Source organism: Scylla paramamosain, chromosome 8 (genome assembly GCF_035594125.1).
Source record: "Scylla paramamosain isolate STU-SP2022 chromosome 8, ASM3559412v1, whole genome shotgun sequence".
Taxonomy (NCBI): domain Eukaryota; kingdom Metazoa; phylum Arthropoda; class Malacostraca; order Decapoda; family Portunidae; genus Scylla; species Scylla paramamosain.
Genome location: NC_087158.1, coordinates 2,137,420 through 2,160,056, shown reverse-complemented (window position 1 = coordinate 2,160,056; position 22,637 = coordinate 2,137,420). Strand labels below are relative to the sequence as shown.

At 38.8% G+C, this 22,637-nt stretch overlaps 1 protein-coding gene across 30 annotated transcripts in view; it reads right to left on the bottom strand.

Annotated features, from left to right (window-relative positions):
* LOC135102692 (zinc finger and BTB domain-containing protein 20-like) overlaps positions 1-22,637 on the bottom strand; it is a 56,726-nt gene that overhangs the window by 18,203 nt on the left and 15,886 nt on the right. For 2 of the 30 annotated variants that reach the window (XM_064008099.1, XM_064008101.1), the window contains exon 6: positions 6,866-10,899. The exons of 12 other annotated variants lie outside the window; for them this stretch is intronic. In XM_064008099.1, the coding sequence (XP_063864169.1) occupies positions 10,429-10,899 (471 nt within the window). In that variant the 3' untranslated portion in view covers positions 6,866-10,428. 16 more of the 30 variants (XM_064008125.1, XR_010269735.1, XM_064008118.1 and 13 more) reach the window with 16 other exon arrangements.

Sequence of the window (22,637 nt, the reverse complement as noted above, 5' to 3'; positions counted from 1 at the left end):
AGAGAGGAGAGAGAGAGAGAGAGAGAGAGAGAGAGAGAGAGAGAGAGAGAGAGAGAGAGAGAGAGAGAGAGAGAGAGAGAGAGAGAGAGAGAGAAGAGAGAGAGAGAGAGAGAGACACACTAAGCATTTGCAAGATGCAAATCACCACCACATAGATTCATAACAAAAGTCAACACTTGGGGAAGAGTGGCTTTCCTGGTCCACCATGAAAGAGTTGGCTGCAGGATTCAAGAGGGGCAAGAGCACTACAGATGACAACAGGTAAGACATCAAAAACAAAACCATGTAGTACAACAGTGAATAAATGGATGCCAAGCATTGTTAATTTAAGATGAAACTCAATTTGAGCATGGACTGCAAATCCAAAGCCTATGGTGAAGGCAGGACTATGCAGCTCCTGGTTTGAGGCTGGTGGTCCTGCCATGGCATCACAACACGTCACCCAACACACTGTCACTCCGCCCACCACAGTAACTGCAGTAATCTGTGGGGCTTCTCCCATGTACTTTCCAAGTGATGGCTCAATCACTCTACTGCTCATACTTTACGATGAAGTAAATACATCCTTTAAGTAATCTGCATACATTAATATATATATATATATATTATATATATATATATATATATATATATATATATATATATATATATATATATAAATATATATAATATATATATATATACTCGTATATATATATATATATATATATATATATATATATATATATATATATAATAGATATATATATATATATATATATATATATATATATATAATATTATATATATATATATATATATATATATATATATATATATAATTTTCTGTTTACATGGAACAGAGTATATGAGTACTCTTAATGTGTCTTGGTTATATAAAACAATATCCTTACTCCCCATAAAGTTTTACACTATTAATATGGTTGCTTCCATAAATGTTTCAGATGCTAACCTCAGGGAACAGATTCATGTTGCTGGCCACACCAGAATCCTCAGGATTTTAACAATCTCTTCACAGTTATTAAACTTGCTACCATAGTATTTACTTATATTTTAAGGGAATATTTTGATCAAAAAATAAAATTTTGATCTTGCCCTCACTCTCTTCTGATAATAGCATGATAACTTTTACAACTGCAACTTTAAGTTAGGACTTTATACAGTAAAAACTACTTTGTTTCCTGAGCATTTATTGATCTTAATATCCCAAACAAAACTGTAAACTTCCCAGAATTATCTGAAACTTTAGAATGTACGTCTTTCTTCTAGGTAATGCAAGGCTGTAGGCAATAATGCTGAGGCAAAACCACAAAATAAGAAAATTTCTTTATTACACAACAGTGGATTCCATAATTTCAATAAATATCCAAAAATCTTTTCCAAAAATGTTTAACCTCTTCTGAACAAGTACATATAACTATTGAAGCACCAGTTAATGTGACTCAACCTTCCCTAAAAAAAAAAAGTCAAGAAATGCAAGATCAATCTTCCATCCTTAAATCACTGGCAAGACAAGTTCCCTCAGTGAGAAGTGGTGTCATGGTGCCGAGTGAGAGCCTGGATAGCTACTTAAAGGCTGTGTCTGGGGTGTGTGTGTGGGGTCCATGTTAAGGAGAGGCGGAGGGTGCCGCCGGCGCATGTGATCCTGCAAGTGAGTGGTCCTCTTGGCGCGGTACGGGCAGTGGGGGCAAGCATAAGGTTTTTCTCCTGTGTGGATACGCACATGGCGGCGCAGGTCGCTTGTGCTCAGGAAGGAGACAGCCCGACAGTAGGGGCACAAGAGTGGGGCAACCTCCCGTTGACGGTTCACCTCACAGCCCTACAAAGAGAACCAGACAAGGGTGTTACTGGCTAATGTGGAGGAAGCATCTCTAATGCTGTTTTACTGTTACATGAGCCCTTTTTACTATTCACACTGCCACACATTACAGGAGAACCATTACTGCTTCTGACACTTACATCAGTGAGGGATGTTCGTGTGTCTGTGTGTGAGCGAGTGTGCTTGAATGGAGATGAATGTTTTCATCAGAGGTTCCCAGAACACAAGTTTCATGTCAGTTTTCCTTCCAAATGTGGAAACCTTTCTTTCATTTTTCAATGATAATGTGTTGTATACATAAACTGCTATGTTCTATTAAAACAAATCCTATTAATTTACCTCATATCATAAACAGTAACAATCAGTTCACTTTTTGTTTCTCATGTGAACATCAAGCTCCAGGTTCTGAGTTAAGAGAAGCTGGCTATCATATTCAGGTTACATTCGCCAAGGCCACAGAAACACCTCGCAACAGAGCCTCATTAACAGGCGTGTATTAGTGATGCATTCTGAACGAAGGAACTTAACTTGCCATGCTAACTATCAATTTTTGGTGATGGAAAATAATAATTATCATTCTAATTTCAACCAATGGTGAAAAGAACATACAGCCAAGAAAACAACTGTGCAATGTTCATAAACACTTTTCATAACTGTCAATTTGTAAATGTTTGTATTATTCTATTATAGGCTGAACTACAAGTTCAATATTTGGTAACACACAGCTTACTGCAAGGACACAGGAAAGCTGTGTTTACGCTTTATGTGAGTGACAACATGGGCTTTCTGAGTTGCACGGTATGGACAGTGAGGACACACGAAAGGCTTTTCCCCAGTGTGAGTCCTAATGTGTCGCCTCATGTCCTCCTTCTTGAATGTGGTGTGGGAGCAGAAGATGCAGGTGAAGCGTCGTGTTGACTCCTGCCCACCCAACACCCTTACCTAAAAACAAGAGACCATTGGAGGCGTTACACAGGTCTGAGGAACCTACAGCTCACATGACCACTCATCCACAAATGGTCTCACTGTGCTCACTATCTCTTACAAAGATGATGTGCAAGAATTAGAAATTTTCTCATCTTTACTTTAGGTGTTTCAAAATTCATATTAACGGTTAACTTTGGTTGGGAAATTATTCAGAATCTTTAAGCACCATGCTATTTCGTGAACCTTGATTCAGGATCAGTAACAACTGCTAATCAATCATTTTTTTCCCACTGTTCATTTAAAGATGTTTTAATGAGAAAGAAATGATTCCAACAACATAAGCTTACCTCTTCACACCTTGTAAGAGATGCACAGGCCAGCCAACATGAGGGTTATCAGAAGGCAGCTAACACCAGGTTCTATCATACTCATTTTTGCCAATAAAGTAAACTGAAGAGATATGCATCAATATCACTATGTTATTCATACCCAATCCCAGCAAATGAGATCAAATATGACAAGAAAGATAACATACAAAGTTTCCTTCTTTTTACATCACTTCAGGATGCTTATCAAATTAAAGCCACACATCAAATAACACACCCAAGCTTTAATTTTTGCCCTGCATGAATAATAAAAGCATTTTGAAGTTACTACCACATTTCCATTGTCCTCTTTCAAACTCAGTAATTTTCATAAAGAGACAGCAAGACAAAACATCCAGCTACAGATATTCATCTTCAGGTCACACAAAAGCTCTCACAAATCTTTACTGAAAATGGAGAATTTAACATTTCATGTGCATACGATAAACATTTACCATAACTCAGCTTATTCATGATGTCATCTTATGAGTTTAGACAAAAGCAAACTGACAAAAAACTGAAGATCACAAAAAGCAAAATGTGCAAGCAAGCTTGCTCCACAATCCCAGAAAATGAGTGAGAACTTTCCTATGTTTCAGCAGTTTTTTTTTTCATTTAAGGTTGCTGGGTTTGAGGTTCCCAAGGGCCCATATTGTACCCAAACGTGTCTTCTGAGTGTGGCGAGCGATGCTTCCTCTTGCAGTGCTCCTCCACGTGAGCTTTCCTGCTGCCTCGGTAGGGGCAGTGCGGACACATGTAAGGCTTCTCTCCAGTGTGGGTCCTGATGTGTCTTGTCAGGACCCCCGACTGACGGAACATTCGGCCACAGAAGGGGCAGGTGGGTGAGACAGGTTGCTCACTACCCAGCGCCCCCAGCACCACCCTGTCCAAGCTTCTCCGATCCTCCACCTACAACAGAGATGCCCCTGAGATGCTGTGCCTGTCACTTCATTGGTAACTTCTCACCCCTTCATGATCCACAACATGAACAAGACATGTCTACACATCTTTACTCAACAAGGTTCATGGCAACAAATCCCCAAAACTGGCAAAATGTATCCATGTAAAAACTGAGTTGGTGATGGGGAGAGAGAGAGAGAGAGAGAGAGAGAGAGAGAGAGAGAGAGAGAGAGAGAGAGAGAGAGAGAGAGAGAGAGAGAGAGAGAGAGAGAGAGAGAGAGAGAGAGAGAGAGAGAGAGGAGAGAGAGAGAGAGAGAGAGAGAGAGAAAAATTCTAATTGGTGTTTAAAATGAGTCTTGTATCTAAGCAACATAACCCAAACATTCGACAATGCAATACTATTAACAATATCCCTTAAAATAGAATGTTAAATAGAAATACACACTACTTCCTTTACAAAATATTTGATATGCAGCATAACTTAACAATATAATTACTTTAAGTTTTGCCAAAGAAAATCTTAGTATTTAACTGACAGGGAAAGGGACAAACTTAACATATCTTTATATACTATAAACTCACATTTCTCTTTCTGAAACAACTGGGAAAGGAAAAATGCAAGAACTATACATGAAGAAAATGACATACCAATCTATATTACAAACAGGAACGCTAAAAGGAACTGATATTCAAAACTGCTTCACCAACCAGATACACTATCATAACATATCCTTTCTAATGTCTTTGCAGGGTTCCAGTATAATTCATTCTTCAAACTTCACTACTCATCTACATGTTTGTGGGGGACGGTTATCAAACTTAGGCACGTATGGGTTCTTCCCTTAATACTTCTCAGAATTTCCAAGTCCACTAAGTCAAAAGTGACTGATTTATTTTCTGACAGACTAAGGGAAATAAGCTCGCCACTGAAGACAAAATGCATGGCACTTGGTTCAGAATTATGTGATGAAGGAAAAAAAGGTCTTGAAATGTTAGTTATGGAGAAGAAATATGGAAGAAGAGATATGCAAGGAAAGAGAGAGATCCAGTGAAATAAGCTCGCTAGTGAAGACAATATGCATGACACCTGGATAGGAATATGATGAAGGGTATGACAAAAGTTCTCTAATGTTGTTCATAAAGAAGAGATATAGAGGGAAGTGATACAGCAGACAAGGATCAATTGTTGTCCAGAATTCCTATTTGACTGGGAATTCAGCAAAACACAACACAGATCACCTTCTAAAATTTTTCTTCTTTCTTTTTTTTTTTTAAGTACAACAAAAGATGACACAGATAAGCTGATCATCACTAAGAAAACTGCAACAAATATTATGAAATGGAATGAAGGCACACTGAGGTGAAGGTCTGACAAGGAAGAGGGGCATGGATGGAATTCAGGATGATATTTAATAAGTAACACGAAATAATGAGCAGGAGAGAGAGAGAGAGAGAGAGAGAGAGAGAGAGAGAGAGAGAGAGAGAGAGAGAGAGAGAGAGAGAGAGAGAGAGAGAGAGAGAGAGAGAGAGAGAGAGGAGAGAGAGAGAGAGAGAGAATTTGCATTTACATCACTGAGGCTCATACTGGTTTAGAGTTTATCCAATAGTACATCTATTAAAACTGTTCATGGTGGTAACAAAATGAATAACAAGTCAGGTACTTCTGGTATATAACTAAAGAGTGCTGCAGTGATGTGTGTCTGACGTGCACTGCAATACTTTTAGAATAAAGTTTTCCTGCATAAGCTCTGACACAATTGTAAGACCAGCAAAAAAAAAAAAAAAAAAAAAAAAAAAAAAGCTAGGGGATGTCTTTTCAGTGTGAGCTACATGAGTAATAATTACAGTATATATATTACAATTAATCTTGAGCATCTCAGTACAGAGTAATCAAGTCTGTACTCTTCAATTCAAATTATTATAATGAGTATACATATGATTCTTAAGCGAGTATTTTCTGCTGGAGCGATATGAACAAAGGTGGCAACTGAAAGGCTTCTCCCCAGTGTGGGTACGGATGTGGCGGTTCAGGTCACCAGACTTGATAAACTCCCTTCCACAATAGGGACAAATGTTGCCCTGGAAACGAGTGTTAGGAGGCTGCTGTGTCTCTGGGGGAAGCTGCACCATCCCCAGCAGTACTGGCTGTTGCTCACTTCTGACTGGCACCTACAAGAGAGACCACCACTTAGTTCCATACTTAATGTTGTGGTAAAATTCCTTCTTTCAATAAATTCCAGGCATCCAGTATTTTCTATCCTAAGCCGTGAAACAGACTTTGTCAAAACAGGGCACTCTGCTGTGTAGCCAGACTACAATCACAACACATTACTATCGCAGCATAGCATAAGCGTCTATTATGGTAAATACATGCCACAAACAGCATGTTATTAGAATTTTTCACTCTTCCACATAATGAATAAGAATAAAAATAAAAGCAATTTGCAAAGCAACTGATGTCATACAAACAAAACTGTAAGGCATTGCTGTTCCTGCTGTGCATGGATGGTTGTTAACCTGTGCCTTAGCTGAAAGTTTTTGTTGGCAAGATACGTGGTGGCCTCTGGACAAGTTAAAGTTTCCCAAGCCATAGAACACAAAGTTGCTGTACTTATAACCAATATGTAAAGTACTTGTAGCTCAAGAAGTTGTTGCCTGCACTGGGACTGGGGAGCTTTTTCTTCAGTGTGAAGGACATTTGTACTCATTGTGTGTTGTGAGTAATGGTGTGTGGTGGTGACATGGGTGGTGAAGGGAGTTGTGGGTGACAGATAATGCTGAGTATGAAAAGATGAAAGGAAAGTCTCAATTGTATTTGTGTAATATTATGAGGGAATCAGGAATCAGAAACACATTTTCTTTAATTAGTGCTTTACTGTCATACAAACAAATTATCTGATAGTTATATGCATGAGCAGAGCCCATAAAAGAACAAAATTCAATAGTGATAATGACATTCAGATTTCCACATGTCTGAACCTCCACAGTAACACACTGTTTAGCTGCAGGGCGCTGCCTGGTTCTCCATGCCTGACTAACACACACACACACACATGGTGCGAGTGCACCAGCTGTCTCTGTGAGATGACGCACACTGCACACTTGTCATTACTTTCTAAATTCAATTGTGATAGTATTGTTTTTAAATGCCAGGATGATTCTCTGAGACAAGGAAAAGAAAGGACCATCTCCTGAAACTACTCTTGTAGTGGAAAAGTTAAAAGTAAGTGGCAAATGATATACACATTTCCACTAACTTAATCTTTGAAGAAATTGATCAAAAAATCAATAAATTAACTAGAAAACAATAATAGTAACAATTCAGTGTATTAACAAAATTCACCAAAAATGCATGTGGCTATGCTTCTATGGAATTAAATGATAAGAAAGTCAAGTAAACAAATGAATAATAAAAGTTCCCCAGTGTGATCTGCCAGGCTGTGGTGAGTAAGACGCTGCACCAGGCAGGGCAGGAAGCACCCTTGTCTGTGGCCTTCAGATTCTAACTTCTGTAATTCAATCAAGATGACTTTATAAATTCTAAACCTCCAATCGATTAGTGAATCAAAACTATGAAAAAATTATTGGCAACAATATTTTGTTCCATAAGAAGTTCATAGCATTTATCAAAGACTATTTTTTGCAATTTCATAATGCTTACAATACTAATCAGAATCCATATGAAACCTATGTAACAACAAAGACTCAAATGACAATATCAAAGAATTTTCAAGTTATTTCTTTGGGCAACAAGCCTTTAGTCTTCTCTAGGAGAGAAGGTCAAAGGTGTCTAGGAACATGAATCACACTGAATTGAGTCTCGCGCTGTATGGTCAGAGGTCTTACTGCTATATAGTGGAACCAGACTAACTTGGTGCTTGGGGTATTGGCTGTTCCTGTCTCACACTAGTGTCGCATTCACAGCTGACAGGCCTATGAACACCTCTCTCTCTCTTTGTTCATATTGTCGCCCTTTGCCTTAATTATTCTAAAATTATAAGTTGTTATACAACTGCATGTTTTTTTAATGGCTTTCGATTTGATGATGAAACAACACTGTATATCTTACAATAAACTTGCCATGTGGCAGTGCCTTCCCAATGTCCTTGACATGTGAATCCTCCAGGCCATGCCCTGCTGGCCACTGTCAGGTCAGGTCACTCCAGGGTTGAGGTGGCAACAGCACAGAGAGGTACAACAAACACCCAAAGTATCAAGTTAGTCTGGTTCCACTATAGAACAGTGAAACATCCACGAACTACACTACAGTCTGACGTCTCACTGTTAGAAAGGTGAAACATGCACCTGTGCTTCTTTCAAGACTCATTTGAGGAACACACTCCTGAGGTGAATATACACTTTTCCTCATCATGGAGAGCTGCATGGTTTGCTCTCAAACTAAAAGTCAATTATGTTTTCTGCAAACTTTAATGCCTATTTAAATCAAAGCTTTGGTCATCTGACACAATTTCAGTAATTTCCTCCCTCATCAGTTCTACATAACCACTAGTAAAGAGCAGCATGACAGAATTTACTGTTAAAATAAGCCATGGGATGGCTACTGTCAACAAAAAAATCATTCACTGCCAATGAATAGAAAGAGAGATGATAATAACACACGTTCTACCATTTAAATAGTTTCCTTGCCTACACCTACATTCACAATGTTGCTGGTAATGCTCTAACACTTCACGGCAAGCACTGACCTATTGAATCACAAAAATCACATTCCCTGACTATGTATGCATATATGTATATCTCTAGTTTTCTGTACATAAAAATACATTTTATACTTATCTATTTTTCCTAAATACTGAACCACTGTACAAATGTAGTAGGTAATACACTCATGTATTAAGTAGGAAGGGCCCTGCAATGAATGATACCATCACTGTATGATCAATTAACACAACATGTATGGAAGCTCCCAAAACTTTCTTTGAATTGCGATATGAATAGTGACATATTGAAGAATTTGAAGCCTGCTACCTGACCACACGCCAGGTCGACAAGGGTGGCACGCATGGCTTGGCATTAGTGGTGCTGGTATGCCAATCAATGGCATCATTTGATTGTAAACATCCTCCAACATATCAATGAAGAACCATTACATAATACTTACACTCTATGTTACAGATTATAACCTACTGCAGCATAGTGTATTATGTTACATGTATCTTGGGAAATCATCCCTATTGTGCAGGGCTGCCAGCTGTTGCCACCATGCTTACCAAACGTGTCAAATAATATCATTAATTTTGTCAGAATGTAGACCTCTTCTTTTTAAAGACAATTTTGGGAGCTACTGTACATACAAACCAAATCATAATGTGTTCGTTGGACTCTTACAAAGTAAAAGTATTAATTATCTTTGTATTCCTGTTCATACATGAAGTTTCTCATCATGTACTTTTGTTTGTCTCCAATACCTCACATATAAATGTGGAAAACCTGAACACTAACAAGCATATTATTCATACATGGTATGTACACATATACATTGAAAACACCTTGTTCAAGTAGAGACAGAAGGTCTGCAGTGAGGAGACGTGGAAGAAGTCTCTTCATTCAACTCCACATTTTCATTTCTTATTTGTGTTGGAAGAATACATTTGTAACTTTCAAGTTATTTCTCCCTGATATTCAATACACAAGTCATCAGTATTGTTTTGTGTATCCATTTCAAACCTTTTGAATCATCATAACACTTCACTCTCACTGTAGGCTTGTGTTGGTGCATGAATCTATGACTTGTCAATTCATATATGCAGTGTTTAATTTCATAAAGTTTGCAATTTCAACTATAAAATTTCAAACATTTTCTACTGACTCTTTGTACACTAAAAACCTTCTTTGTAATCTTATCTTTTTTTCTCCCTGTAACAAAACCTGACCTTTCTAATATTCATGGTTTAGTAATTAATAAAAAGAAAAACTGATTATGAGTATTGCCAATCCACTGAATCTAAATGTAATCACTTCCATTTACCAAAACGTAAATTCAGTGGTTTAAGATTTCACTGACAAAGTCCAATTCTTTACAGAATAACTATCCATCATGAAGTTCATATAATACAAATTTTCAGTTAACTAACAATTAAAATTTCCAATATAAAATGTAAACTTTCATACATTTTCTTCTTAAACACATTTCTCACATGTAGAACAAATAGGAGACAGGAATTATCTCTTGCATAACTGAATTCTGAACCACTGGTCTGTTTTGATGAGAAACCTTAACTCAGATCACCAGGCACATGAACTTTGATATCTTTACATTTCAAGCAATTTACAGACAAACACCATAAGTTTTTATAAGAGTGTAGCTACCAAGTGTTACTACTTGATAATAGTGATGTGATTAAAGAAGCCAAAATAACTGTACAAATCTTGAGGTCTTTCATTCACTGGAAGAACTCACTGGAAATCAATCCCAGCTTTAGTGTCATGTGGTGTTTCTAATGTGCTTGACAATTCCTGCTTGGCTCCTTCTGAACTGGTGCGCAAGTGGTGTTTTTGTACGTGGAGCTGAAGCAAGATCTTTTGGTTGGCACGGTACGGGCACACGTGACATGCATATGGCTTCTCTCCGGTGTGTACCCTGATGTGCTTCCTCAAGTTGCCTTTGTGTGTGAAGGGTTTATTGCACACCGGACAAGGGTGGATGCGAGGCGAGGCCTTCTCTGCCCCCCATCTCCCGCCACCACTGCCATTCCCAGTGATGGAGGCACACAGTCCACTTCCCTCCTGCCCTGCCCTCACCACAGAGAGGGCAGCTTGGCTCCTCCATTGCGGCTGGAGGTGAGGGGGGCAGTGCTGGGTTGCTGGGGTGATGACACCACTGCAGCTCACCTTTGGCAGCCCACCAACCACCCTCTGCCGTTGTTCCTACAGGAAAAGAAAACCATCACCCTCACTACACTTTGTAATTTTTCATCTCATATTTTACAATAGAGCAATGTATGTATCCTTATTTGATAAAAAATTGTGCGCATATTTAAATGCTATTACAGAGTCTGTTGTTTGATTAAAAAATGTTATTTCTGGGTCTTACAAATAGAACACAAGAGCACTTTCCTTGAGGGAAGGGTTTCCCATTAACATCATTATTGTGTCTTCTTTTGAGCATCTTCACAAAGATTGGCAGAGAGCAATGTACCTTTGGCATCTCTGTCCAAACACATTTTTCCATTTGTAACACCACATTTCACTCATCAATTTTTTTACATATTAGTATTCTACTGGCTTCCTGTAACAAAGAAACACAGAGGTGTCTGTTCTACTATATATGCTGGTACACAAGATTAAAAGATAATACTGAAAAAAAAAAGTAAAAATAAAAGAACCTCCCTACATCCCATGCGGCCTTATTATCAAATATGAGGCCAGACATAATGCAGAACTGTCAGTGGTGTAGGGGTGAGGGTGTCTGGGGAGACGTGTGATGAGCAGCAGTCCACTGAGCACAACAACTCTTATCAATAATATTTATGGTAAATCTAACAATGGAAAAAACAAGGTGGTGCTACTGATGTGGCAGCAATACTGAGTGAGAAGCTGGCCTCCTAATGAAGCCTACTGATAAAGGGGCTGCACCGCCAGTCTCCAGTGTGTTGTGGTGATGTACACTAGTCCATCACAGAGATAAACTAAACATATATGATGAAAGAACACAATTTCATCTGAATATCAACAGATTTTCCTTTCTTCAAAATTCCTAGTAAAATATGGGTGTGTCTTAGGCAGAGGTGCCTCTAATCCACCCACTAATACAGTAATGTAATTCTATGGCCACACACTTCACTTCCAGGCTTTCCTCCACCATCTGGATATGAACTTTGTACTTTCAAGAGATTTTGTGATGGTAAGGGCACTGATCTCTAAAATTCCAGCTTTACCAGCATGCTGCTGAAGTATCCTGCCTACATCTGAGAACTCTGACAAGTACTAAACTGGTGAGTAAGACAGATCCACAAGACATACATAACTATGCACACCAGCAAGGGCAGGATTATCCACCTCAGACCAAAGTTTAAATGTGCTTGCATGTAAACAGTCCACAACAGCCTGATGGAAGCCAGGATCACTAGATGAGCAAGTCAGGACACCTGAGCTTTATGAAATCTACTACATACTTTTCAGGTTACAAGTTTAATAAAACTGCAAAGCCACTTGTACATATCTAACAATTATATTAAGTGAAATGAAAAAAAAAAAAAAAAAAAAAAAAAAAAAAATTACAGATAATTCAAATCACATCTACTTTCAAGTATTATATTGAAAACAAATCACACCAATTCAACAGTATCTAATTACTGTCAACATCAATGAACTTTTATTTAGCTCTGTTAATGGCTTGTTTGAATATGTAAAGAAAACTGCACATCTTTGATGCTGGACTTTTATTGTAGAAAGAACTTTTAAAAACTTTTTTGACAGTTGTTGGGTTTTTTTAATCAAATAAAAATATTCTACATTTCTATACATTTAGCTACCTACTGCATATATGACTTCTATTCCGAGGAAACCATCCAAGAGGATGGAAGTCTCTATTCATTCATGTCCTTGCACAATCCAATCCTCTCACTGACCTCTCACCTTTTTCAAATACACACAAAGTTCTTCCATTTCACTGAGTGTCTCTTACATCTACTATATCTACCATACTAAATATGGTCTCTTTTGTCATCTCACCTTTCACTTTTTTTTTTTCCAAAGCAGCCAAACCACTTTAACCATTCTACACTTTATCCCATCACTTCCAACACTTTGGGTCTTTGATTTTAGCTACCAATTCTCATAGCTCAGCTCTGAATTTCACTTATGCAACTTATTATTACTTAGCTGTCTCTAGTGCTCTGCAACATTTGCAAATATGACAAGCATCATACATTATCCCTTACCTAACTGTTAAGAAACACTGAAGACTCACTGTGGACATAACACACCCTAGTAATGCAAGTGTGGGCCTTCACTTCGCTGATGGCATCCTGCTAGAGAACTCTGCAGTAGTTTGTCACTTTTGGGGAACTCTCCGTGTCTGCCCACCATATGGGTTGTTAAATGGGCTTTTTGTGTGGCCTTGTATGGACATTTGGGACACTGAAAGGGTTTTTCCCCGGTATGTGTTCGGTAATGCTTCATGAAGTTGCCTTTGTGGTTGAATCCCTTTTGACAAAAGGCACAGATGAACGAGGTCTTGTAAGAGCCGCCCACTGCTCCTCCCGTGATCAAGACAGCACGCTCCGCCACCTCCGCTCCCTAGGGAGAAAACCACACCACTTAATTCTCCACTTTCTTTAAAAGCTGCTGAACAGTCCAAACTTTTGCTACTTTCTGCAGTGATGGTTATTTTCAAAGTGTACCAACAACCAAATTTTCAGGTGGTTTTCCACAGTTTGCATTACACTGTACTGTGAATAAGTAGAAATGAATCAATGGATGAATGAATGAATAAAAAAATAAATTAATATACAAAGCAAAAGATTCATGTCCTGCTTCCTTCCTTCAATATAAAGAAAACTTAATAACACTTTACTAGTTTTATTTCATTAAAATATAAGAGCATATACTTGTAGTTCTAAAAACATTGCAATACTAACTCTTCAGACAAGCCCTTTACATATTCACAACAACTGTACTCTGGAACAGGTGTATTCACTCTCATGACTGTGTATCAAGTCAGTTACCTTTCTTCCTCCAACAGCTCAGCACATTATTGTAATGCTGCCACCACCTCCATCATTCAACATCACTTCTTTCTGCTTTCCATTAGAGGAGATCAGCTTTGGACTGGGACTACATATGGGGCCTCATATATTCCTGTGCAAATCCTAAACTCTATTCTTTATCCAGCAAGAAAAAAATAAAACAAAACAAAACAAAATAAAATAAAATAAAATAAAAATAAAATAAATAAAAATGAAAATATATAAAATGAATAGTAATAGATAAATAAATAAATAAAATAAAAATAAACAAAAAAAGTAAATAAAAATAACTAACTAAATAAATAAATAAATAAATTTAAATGTAAATATATAAAATAAAAAATAATGAGGTACTACATCCTTCTTTCTTTTCTTTCCCTATTTGAATAACATTGCCGAACTGATCCTACAGGTTAGTTTTATTAGAATTTAAACATACATCAGATCATGTTTTCTGTGCTTTCCTGTTCCTAATGTGTCCATATATCCTAAACACACAAGATTTCAAAACTTTTCATTTGTGAAGCCATCACTATCATATTCTAAATGTTTCCTCAGTGGTCACAGGATGCATCACACAGTCACTCCCAGGCTCCTCTCTTCCTCTACTGTACCAATCTTCAACATCCACCACTACTTGTTTTTATTTTCCAATCCCTATATATCATTATTTCTCCACTTTTCAATATAAACTTACAAAATTAAAGATGTGAATGGCTTTTGAGATATTTCACTTTGCACGTTTTAGAAAGAAACTTGTTTACATGAAACATTTTTTTTTTCCTCAAAGTGTTTTCTCCCAATTAACAGAAGACTTCTAAATAGTAATCCATTGATATAATTTTTTTTTTTTTATAAATTCTGGAATTCAAGGTTCTCCTTGATAAATATCCACCACCACTGTATAGACCTTGGCAATGGTTGAGGTGTGGTGGTGGTGAGAGAGAGAGAGAGAGAGAGAGAGAGAGAGAGAGAGAGAGAGAGAGAGAGAGAGAGAGAGAGAGAGAGAGAGAGAGAGAGAGAGAGAGAGAGAGAGAGAGAGAGAGAGAGAGAGAGAGAGAGAGAGAGAGAGAGAGAGAGAGAGAGAGAGAGAGAGCCCCTATTATATATATATAGAGAGAGAGAGAGCCCCTATTATATATATATATATATATATATAATATATATAGAGAGAGAGAGAGAGAGAGAGAGAGAGAGAGAGAGAGAGAGAGAGAGAGAGAGAGAGAGAGAGAGAGAGAGAGAGAGAGAGAGAGAGAGAGAGAGAGAGAGAGAGAGAGAGAGAGAGAGCCCCTATTATATAAAGTTTTGAGGAAAAAACTAGTTATTTTTAGAGAAAACGGAGAATTATGTGATAAAACACATTGGTAGTCTTCCTCCCACGGGTCAAAATACTGAAAAAATTATGTTTTGTTGAAGTGTGAAGGAAATACTGTAAGGTGATCAAACTTGGCCATGCTTTGTTGCAGGATGGAATGATGCTCTATTTCCCTATGAATGATTTCTATAAGAGAGCACAAATTTTGTCACCTATCATATTTAGATAGATGTTGTAGGTATGCCTTTGCTATTTTCTGATGCCTTTTAACTTCATGGAATAGCTGCAGTAAAAATATTTAGAGAAAACAGTAACTTACAACAGCTGTGAGTGTGTGGGTTCATTATGTATTTGTTTAATCTGAATTATATTGCCAACAGAACATGGACTGTGTATCTTGTTATTTTAAGTACTATCCTCCATGACCTTGATCACATGATTATGGAAGTGATTAAGTACACACTGGGAGGAAATAATCTGGTATTGGCAGACCATACAAACAACAGAACAGGCATCATTAGTAAATACTCAGAGATCAGATTAGATGATATAATCTGGTTTGGTTTGCAAATAGAAATTTTCAACAGTTGTATCATTGTACCAGCATGCCTTTAGTTGACTAGCTTAACATTCACCACAGCACTGCAGACTGCAGGTACAACCCATGTTTGTTGTTCTGTGTGTAATACCCAACATCTCACTCAGCAGCATCAGCACATTAGGTTGTTGTTCTTGGTGTTATACATTCCTATTAGTATTAACTTAGTTTTTGTGCTCAGTGGACAACTCCTCAATGCAGATTACCCCATATGGCCTGTCCCACACACCACCAGCTGTTCTGTGTTCTACACCCAATCTCCCATTTGGTAATATGGCTCCATCAGTGACTGTTACATTAAAAAGAAAGACAATTACATCAACAAATATATTACTCATAAGAAAATTGCAAGATATTTCCAGCACAATCTCAATCTGTTCATGTCTGGGCCCTGACAATAAAGACCAGGAAAATTAGACTGAGTAATGTTCCCCTAGTAATACACACAGGAAGCAACTCAGCAGCTGTTCACCAAGGAAAGAGATTGGGATGATAATCACAGCCAGCAAGATGATGCCAAATGCAATTACTCACTTTGAAATATCATAAGGAAGATTCCCTTAAACCCAACCCTACAGCAGCAGGGGCAGGCCACCTACACCCTGGCATGACCTGTCACTGGTGAGGGAACACTCCTGCAAGCATTGCAGCAAACTTGGAGCATCACCCACAAGCACTGACAATTGTCCATTCTAAATTTACTGCACAATGTTGTTCACATAACAACCACTGTCCATTCTAAATTTACTGCACAATGTTGTTCACATAATAACCACTGTCCTCAGACTTCTGTAAATTATTCATTGCAATACACACCTTCCTCACTAAGATACGACTCATCAGATGCCCCACCTGTCCACTGCCCTTGGGACAATGTAATGTGCAGACCCAATGACTTGAAAGAGCTAATCAGGTAATACTCTAGTTCTGCGGTCTTCTTGCTATTCACTTACACAATGGAATCGGTCTGAATGTTGAGGGAGGGAGGGAAATGGAGTATGTATGTCACAATGAATTCTGCCAAACATGATTTACAATATTGATGTAATGTTGGTAATCAGTGTCTGTATAACAAGATTGGGAGTTATATATGACACCTATTCATTGTATCAGATTTATTCCATCAAAATATGCTTCATTGATACAGTGCAAAGTTGAATGGTAAATGTATGTACATGACAGCACACATAATTAATAGTTCATGTGTAACAAAAATTAAACAACAAAACTCACATAGACATTTCTCATTCCTCCATGGTTTGGTTTTGATGGTTTGTGAGAACGTTTGGTGGTGATGTTCGTGTGATCAGCTCAACCAAGATGTGGAACATTTCAATTACTGAGCATTAGAGGATTTTAATATTTCATTTTGTGAAACACTTCCTCAACACAGGGTAGAAGAAAAATACCAGCTAAAGTTGAGGAATCACATCCTCACTCTGTGGTACATCAGTCAATAACTTTGTCCTTATTGTGTGTGTGTGTGTGTGTGTGTGGGTGTGTATTTGCAGCCTTACTACAACAGATCAAAAATAGTTTGAACCACACTACAAGTATGATGCCCAGAAAATAGATATACAGACAAAATTTGCTCAATATCATCCATTCCCTGACATTTTGATGCAACGGTGTCCTTAGACATTTCTGATTATTACAAAATTTCTAACAGATGTGTTGTAATAGTTGATCACGTTCAGTATACAGTGTATTGCAAAGTAACAAGACTGATGACATAAGGCTCTGGCATGAAGCCTCATGACATAACTGCACAACCATTCATCATTACTCCACTCCAGTAAAGTTCCTGCCTCCGTCTGAAGCGTCACAGGACTGCTGGTCCCGCTGCTGCTCCTGCTGGGCTCCTCGGCCACCAAGACTAGCAAGAGATTCAGCCAGGTGCTTCAGACGCATGTGAGCATCAAGATTATATTTGAGAGCAGCTCTATATGGACAGTGGGGACACTGGAAAGGTCGCGCAGCTGTATGGGACAGCATGTGACGCTGGAGGTCGTACGTTCGTCGGAAACCCATCTTGCCGCAGACCGAACACACCCGAAGTGCCACTGCTACTGATACCGCGCCGCCACCCTACAAAAGAAATGGCTCCTTAAGTGTGCATTCTCGACTGCTTCACATACTACCAAAGGGCTCCCTCAGTGTGCCCTCCTGACTGCTCCATACACCATCAGTAGCAGTGGCAGCCTCATCTTAGCAAACAGTGTATCACTAGTGGTGTGGTTACTCAACTACTATACTTACATTTATCCAGAGAATGGGACAGAGCTCAAGGTGTGTCTCCTCATCACACTAATACCCACTGACAGCAAACACAAAATACAAAAAACCTCCAAAGAATGAACACATTTTGTAACAGCAAATTTGTTCAATCCAATGAACTTACCTAATTTCACTATTTAATGTTGTAATGTTCACGTATTTTCATTTTGAACTTTCATAGATCTAGAATTTGGAACTATTACAACAGATGAACTGGTGATGTTAAACATGACACTTTATCTCAAGCTTCCAAGTTTTAAAGAGCAGACCCTCACACAAGCATTACTTATATCCTTGAGATTTTCCTTTCTATATTCCTTTAAACTTCATACATCAAGTTTAGATTCAGTCACACTGAAACATGACCTCCATTCTCAAATTGCTTCCACAATGAACATAGTAATGAAGTGATGACGGCATATTACTTTGCCTCATGATACTAACATGATAACAAATAAGGCCTGAAATCCATATATGCTCAGGTCAGTATGTTTCTTGTAATGAAGCAAGTGTAATATCAACAAAAAGCCATCACTGTTTAAAAACTAGTGAAGAAACTAAATCATTTAAGAGTTTGGCAGGATTTTATAGGGTAAAACACTATTTTGAGACAATATATGCTTTATTGCATCTTCTTCCCAGATGGTTGACTTTTGTAAGTTTACCAAATAATTAACAAAAAGTCTATGCACAGGAAAATAAATTACAAAGTTCATTATAAAATTTAATAATCTAAAACATCTTACATTAGATACTGAGCTTGTCTCTATTGTCTTAAGTTATATAACAGTAATAAGTAATTCCCTTACTGAATAACGGTCAAAGGCAGTATATTTTAATGAAAATAAGTAGGTAATATCATCACGTAAAATACTTGGTTGACCTTTTCCTGTTTGTAACACTGAATACAGTATCTCTCCTTGTGTTTCTTTTTAAGCATGTTCTGTGCTTTAGCTTAACTTCTATGCTGTTCCTCATATAATTTGGATTGTTAACTGAAAACAAAAGTCAACCAAAAAGATCTCTCTCCAATACAAATGGAACTGAAACATCTCCATAAATTGAAAGGTAGTTCTTCCATCAACCACACCCTCTACTTCCTTGGCACTCAATGACTTTCCTTCCCTCCCAAAACTGTCAACACCTACATTCTGGTACACAATAAACTACTCCAAAGTTCTTCAGCCTGGTGGATACATGTTCCCTCTGCCTCACACACCAGTGGCAACTTACTACATCCACTCAAATGGATACCTAACACTTTCAGAACTTCTGGGGATTCATATGTTTCCTAATTATGTGGTGTTTGAGATTTCCCTTTAATGCACTTCGGTGTTCGCAGTATGGACAGGCAAAAGGCTTTTCCCCAGTGTGGATGCGAATATGTCGCTGCAGATCCACCTTGTCCCTGGCATGGTAATCACAAAAGCTGCATCCGTGGGATGTCCCGCTTGTCCTACCATGCCATCGCTGAACCTACGGGAACAGAACTAGGTTCACTTGAGGTTCAACTCTTTTCCACTTTTTACATGCTATGTAGAATCAAGAATGCAGTCTGCAATAGATTCTAAGCTCATCTGTTACGATGGCTAGAACACTATTCTTTTTCAAGTAGTTTTTCTTAATGCTAACTGTTTCACTCACGATTGTTAACCTTGCAACTGTTTTCAAGTCCCTCTCTTATAACTACTGCTTGAGGTGTGCACTATGTTTCATTCTTATGTGACTCATGAGGTTGGACTTGCGCGCAGAATGGTGCGAACAAAATGGGCAGGCGAAAGGCTTCTCTCCTGTGTGTACACGAATATGGCGTCGCATATCCTTGATGTTTCGAGTACTGTAGCTGCAAGACTCGCACTGGTAGAACGACCTGCTGTTCCCTACCCACGGAGCCACCTAGGGAACAGGAAAAAAATTTTAAACAGGGGCTCATTAAATACTTTTCCTATGGTTTGTTTTAGGTAAGGTTTCCTCTTTCATGTACAGAACTTAAGATAAGATCACACAGCAACATTCCTTATTTGTTCTCAGGTTTTCCAAACCAACTGTGGTGGACATTCCGGATGTGAGTGCTCAGATTACTCTTTTGAGCTGATCTGTAAGGGCAGAAATGGCACACAAAAGGTTTTTCCCCAGTATGTCGTCGGATGTGCATTATGAGCTTTGATTCACTTATGGCCTGGTAACCACAGGTCGAACAATGGAATTCCTTTCTTGTGTGATCGTGTGACTGTGGTCTTGGCCTCGGAACAGAGGACCCAAGGGGAGCCAGATAGACACCAGAGGTGTATGCAGGAGTCATTGTCCCTTCATGGTGCCTGCTACTGGAGGGTTTTGACAAGTCCATTCCCTAGAAGAGAAGAGGGAAATCTCATGAGAGTTTAACCTCTGACATTGCTGAAACAACAGCATACACATGATTAAATCTTTAAAGCGTCGAAAAATTAAAACTTGCTTTGATCACCACACCTTTCTAGATCCTGCAGCATATAAACGACATCCCACAAAATGCTTTCTCCATTACTACTGATGCTCTTGGTCTGCATGACGAGTCTTCATGTGTGTGATAAGGTTGCTCTTATGAGCACACCTGTAGGAACAGAACGAGCAAACAAATGGCTTCTCCCCTGTGTGTTTACGAAAATGTATGGTGAGCTTTGATTCACTGATGGCCTGATATCCACAAACTTGACATCGATACTCCCGTCTGCTCCCTTCCTGGGCCACTTTCGTAACGAGTCTCCTAATAGGAAAAGCCGAGGGCGGTGGCAGAACCATGTTGGGCAAAGTGGTCCTCATCAAGCCTTCCTGTTGCTTGTGACAGGCTGCATTACACAAGTCCACTCCCTAGAAAAGAGGAAAATCTATGTTACTCCTCTTGATTTGTAATTGTATGCGTTCATCAGGATAAGAATGCAATGCTCCAGGTATCAGACTGCCTTCACAGCTACCCCCAGTAGAGCTGCCAATCAATGGCTTTTGTTTCCCTTTCATTCCAAGCTGGGTCTCTTAAACTATCGAATTCAGTACATTTTCTGTGATTCAGCAATCTCCTTCTCGTGTCTTAGTGCAACATGATTCTTAAGGTGGCTCTTTTGGGTAGTGCGGTGTGGGCAGTAAGGGCAGGCGAAGGGCTTCTCCCCAGTATGAGTCCTGATGTGACGGTTCAAGTTGTCATTGTCCCGGGCACAGTAGCCACAAAACCCACAAACGAACATGTTCCTGCCTCTGGACGGGGACTTGCCTCTGGTGGATGACCACACCTACGGGAGAGAAACAGTTCACTGGGGTGAGCCTATGATTGAGCCTTAATTTCCTTATGCTAAGGGTCACTTTACTTTCCTTCCTTTATCATAATTTTCCTTAACTCAGAGAGCATTCCTCTTTCCACGGTGCTTCACACAGTAAGGTTAAACGAACTTAATTTAGGATAATGGTCTTGGAATCACATTTCTTATCTGGTGTTTTGCATCTTGGTCCTCCATCATAATAATACAGCTGGGAGTTCTTCCTTTATCAGTGATCAAGCATATTTCACGTCGTCATCATGTAAGTGAAGTAGATTTTCTCATTTCTATGTTCAAGTGATGTTTGAACACCAGGTGCCGCTTTAGGTTGTTGTTCTGTGTGGCTCGATAAGGACAAAGGTGACAGGCGAAGGGCTTTTCCCCTGTGTGGACTCTCAGATGTCGCCTGAGGTCGACGTTGTCTCGGGCAGGATGTCCACAAACAGGGCACATAGGGAAGGTCCTTTGGCCACGCTGCCCTCCCCCCACCTACGGGAAAAGAAGGTCAGGGCCGAGTGAGTCATCTCCAAACACTAGCTAATAACAATAGCTCTAACTAAGGTAACTTTACTTTGGCAACTTCACAATGACAAAGATCCCTTATATATTTTATATATATATTGCTGTATCTTCCATTTCTCCACAGCAATCACACTGCCTATGTTCAGAAGCTCAACTCAAACTGATTGTGCACATTTTCATACAGTTGGATGAACAAAAATTTGTTCAAGTTAACTGATACAATTCCACCACAATGTAGGCCATTTCTGGGGCATTCATTTCAGCATTTTCAAACTTTATTTCTTTGATACTGTGCTGCTGCATCTTGATGGAAAAGGTTTGATATTAAGATTTTTCTTCCCATGATGTTGAGGATTTAGTTGGCTTACGTATAATTTTTCCCTCATGGTATTTTTACACTTCATACTTAGAGGCAGATATATGGTGGGGAAATATATCATTCTCAACTGCCCAACTGGAAGAGTATGTAGTGGATGAAGTGTGCTTTTTACAAGTCTGATATCAATAACTTTAGGATTATCTTCACAAGTGTGCCACAAATATCATTTTCTTGATCCACAAATGACATGGAAAGAGTTGGAGAAGAAATCATCCAAGAGCATTCATTCAGCGAATACTTTGATAAAAGGGCAAGGAATGAGTGAATAAGGCTGAGCCACATCAGGATGTGACGTAACTATTATACACATCTTCCCAGCTGGGGAGATACAAACTACACTCGTCTCCTCTTACTCAGCAGACGACAGGTCAAGAACATAGGCTGAGGTGCTCTAATTTTGCATCCTGGCAATTCCATCAAGTACAGCCAGAATCAACAGCTGAGTGACGCATTGCATCCACTTCCACTGTCTTACCAATTTTCTCTCAATCTCAAGTCCTCTGATATGCTGAGAATCTTTTTGTGAACCAGACAAGAG